The 3,792-nt window shown below is 53.8% G+C and overlaps 1 protein-coding gene across 1 annotated transcript; it reads right to left on the reverse strand.

Moving 5' to 3' along the window:
* Positions 1–534: 534 nt before the first annotated feature.
* LOC134531305 (activity-regulated cytoskeleton-associated protein-like) lies at positions 535–1,047 on the reverse strand. Its single transcript, XM_063366998.1, has one exon. The coding sequence runs from the start codon at positions 1,045–1,047 to the stop codon at positions 535–537; it is 513 nt and encodes a 170-aa protein (XP_063223068.1).
* Between the last annotated feature and the right edge of the window lie 2,745 nt (positions 1,048–3,792).

The following is a 3,792-nucleotide window of genomic DNA, read 5'->3' on the forward strand; positions in this document are numbered from 1 at the left end:
TGGGGTACGTCGGTGCATTAGGAGGCACCGCAGGTGCTGCTGTGGTCGCCGGGGGCACCCGGTAGCTGGTGTAGCTCGCCGGCGACCTGGTGCGGGCCACTGATGGGTGGCGCTGGTCATCCCCGTCCGTCCTGACGGGGTGCCTTGGTACCTCAGTTAGGGCTGGACACGGGGTCCAGGGGTAGCAGCCACCCGGTGCATCACCCCCTAGTTGGCGTTTACCGCCGTGGATTCCTCGGTCCTGCGAGTCTGCCATAATGCAGCCCTGGTAGGGCAGACGTCATGCCAGTGGTACTCTTCTGTCCGGCAGTACTTGCAGTGTGGTGCCCTGTCTCGTTGGCCTTCCGATCTCGCGCTTCTGCGCTCGTCACGCTGGGTCCGTTGGTTGCCCTGGTTCTGACTGCTAGGTGATGGGTTGCCGTGCTCCCGCGCCCCTTCTGTTTGTCTGAGTGGGCCCTGTGACTGTGCCTGCGGTACATAGGAGACTACTGCAAGCGCGTCCTCAGGTGTCGTCAGTTCCACGATGTACGTCCCTCATCGCTGCGCCGGGTAGCTTCTCTGTCGGCGCAGGCTGCGCAGGTCATGATCCACCTCTTTTGCCAGTTGTACGAAGTCCTCTAACCCCCGTCCGGTGGCGCTCTGCAGGAACAGCCGTAGCTCGGGGACCATTAACTCCACGACTACACCCAAAGCTGCGCCGATGTGGCCCCCTGGGACCAGACGCCTGTGCAACCGGACTTTGTTGCGTATAAACATCTCCACGTGCTCATCGGCGGCCTGGGGATGGCAGAATAGCGTGCGCTGGCACTGCGCGCGTGCACGTGCGCAGTCGAAGCGCCCTTCGAATCGGACCACAAAGTCGTCCCACTCCATCTCAAATTCGCCAATCATTCCCCACCAGTCGAGAGCGCTCCCCCGCAACCGCTCGCTGACTCGTTCAGTCCACTCGTTGAGCGGCACTGCGAACCGGGTCAGACGATCGCGACAAGTCCACGTGAACTTGCCGGGATCCTCGTGCGCTTGTCCTGTGAACTCCGGCAATGTCATGGTTCCGGTATTATTTGTGATGCTCACCGCCTGTACCTGTGGGGGTCTAGTTGCTATGTTCTCGCACGCAGAACACATGAACAGACCGTCCCTGAAGTTAAGAAATTCTTGCGCCTCTGTACATCTGCGGTGTTTCATTGCGCCGCAATGGTGACAATACGCAACTTCGTCCGGTTGCCTGTGGCATCTTTTCGCGCTGCATTTCTGTGCTCCCGTAGCGCCCCTCCCTTCGCCTGGTTCAGTTTTTATGCCCGTGCCACACGTGTACATCGCGCACGCGCCCGCGTTGTTGACCGGTGTACGCGGTCGGGACAATTTGTCGCACAGATCTCCCATGTCAATGGATACGTCCGTGTTGGCTTGCATCGCGATCGTGGGTCGCGGCTGTCCGGCCCGTGTGCCGGGTTGAAGCGGTGATACTACCCGGTGGCCCCGCGCACGTGTTCCCTGGCGTTCACGTGGCCGCTCGGTGTGCCTGACTGATTTGCTTCGGCTAATGTCGGCTCGGCTCGTGCGGTGACGCTCGGCCGAAGCTGCTATTGGTCGCGCTTTTCTATAGTGGAAGGGGGGGGGGGGGGTTCGGTACGCGCTTGGCTGCTCGGAGTGCGTTGCTGGAGGGGTGGGGATGGCTTGACCTGGTTTAGCTGGCGCGTCCCGTTATACCGCGCTAGCGCGTCCAGTGATGCCCGCCCGAAGTCCGTTTTTTCTTTTCTTTGCGAGTTATGCCGTTCTCGTCCGCGTTTTCCCGCCGGTTTGCGATGTGCGTCTCCCGCAGCTGAATTTTTGCTAGATTTTTCACGTTTCTAACGTAGTTAATTTTGGAAAATTGGTCCGAACTTTGGTCGCCACACTAGTTGGGCGCCATTTTGACACCGTTCCGGCTGCCTCCCCGTCAAAGCTATCAAGTTATTGCGGAATGGGTCTCGGGGTTTGGGTTCGGCCAAGTGGCGGGAGGCAGGGACGTGTCCGTAGAGGTGATCCTTGGGCTGTTTAGGCCACCCAAGACGCCTTACACTACAAATGATACACTCCGCTACGTGAAGTGTGGTTTTTATTACACATCAACCTCTACATGGTGCTATCCATACCCTGGCCGCGACTGCTCGGGGTTAGAGAGCTCTGCGCGTGTACGGCTGTTCGGCGATGACCCCACTTATAATGGAGAGAGGGGGTTTTTTGAGAGAACAGTACATGGCGGACGTTGCTGCTAAGACTTGCGCGGTGATGCACGGCCAGTGGTGTTGTAACTCACGATCTAGATGAGGTTGCGGAATTGGCACGAAGGTGGCCTCTCAACGTTGCGCGAAGACGAGCAGCCTCTCCTAGCTCCCGGTGGATACTGACTCGCTCGTGTAGCACAGCGCTACAGCAGGCCTGCCAATTGCGCACCAGAAGCGCAGCGCACGGGAAACAGACGCGGCCAAGTTTAGGACCTGTTCGCACGTTGAACAATTGCATTAACAAATAAAAACATTTGATGAAATATACATTACATAGTTTATGTCCGTGAGAGAAAACATGTGCCCTTGAATGCTATAGTCCGGCGGAAGCACATTGCCACACCCGGCGGAGTGCTTCCGCCGAGGTGGCCGGTAGTGGTGCTAGCTGCGGGTCGTTCGGTGCACTCACACTCGTTGCACCATGTTGTACGCGCGGGCGTGTTCGTGGCACACGGCTTTGAGAGGCGTCGGAGAGGCATCGTGGCCTGTGCGACTAAGAGGCGCACTATCGGCTGGCGTCAACCCTAACCTTCTCCCCTCTCTGGAGACCCTTTTATTTGCCCCTTTCTCGTGGTCAGTAACGATGTTAACCCTCCCCCTTCCAAGGGACTTTGTTTTTCAGGAGTATCGGGGGTTGACAGGTTAGCCGAAGGTTTCGGCACAGTTATCAGTGGCTAGATACAAGTTACGTATAGAATACACACAAACTTTGCAGATTGTTTATTAAGTTTTCTTTGGTAGTCCAGTTAAAAATATATTGAATTTTGATACCTCTACATGGCCATGGTCTAGAACACACCAAAATTAAGAGCTTTCACTGTAATAAAAAATTAAATAAAATTTGGTTAGATGAGAATTTAGAATACAGTAAAATTGACTTAATTTATCAAGATGGATATCATGATGAGGGGAGTCGTAAAGGAAGAGATGGTGTTAGTGGCACTTCAAACACATATTTTAGGAGAAGAGGGATTCTTTGAGAGAGAGAGAGAGAGAGAGAGAGAGAAAGTGGTTGACTCATATTATAATGCAGCAAGAAAAAGTAGGAAATTTCAGTCGTTTTAAACTAATTAAATATATTATATGCTTATCAACTCCATAATCATGCTGGTTTGTTTAAAACAAAAGTAATAAAGGTAGCAACATCAAGTTTCAAACGATCTTTTATTAAATTTTTCACATTGGCAAACTAGGAGGCATGGTGGTTGAGTGGTTAGAACACTCACCTCCCACCAAGGCGACAGGGAACCTGGATTTTTGCAAGTGGGGAACGTGGTGGATGTTGCAGTGGTCTGTGGGTTTTCTTGGGGTACTCTCATTTCCCCTACCAATTCACTCTGTCGCTTCTCCATACCCAATATCATCTCACATTACTCATTCTCCAGGCTGGCCGGAACAACAAGTCTGTACCTCGGGTAGGGTGGCCGGCTCCTGTGAGTGTCAACCCCATTCCATCCATGTATACCCTGCTCCAGGCGGGAAACTACTTGTCAGTTTTTTTACAGCGGAAAACTTAAGCATTTAT

The sequence above is a fragment of the Bacillus rossius genome, chromosome 3 (assembly GCF_032445375.1).
Source record: "Bacillus rossius redtenbacheri isolate Brsri chromosome 3, Brsri_v3, whole genome shotgun sequence".
In the NCBI taxonomy this organism is placed as follows: Eukaryota; Metazoa; Arthropoda; class Insecta; order Phasmatodea; family Bacillidae; genus Bacillus; species Bacillus rossius.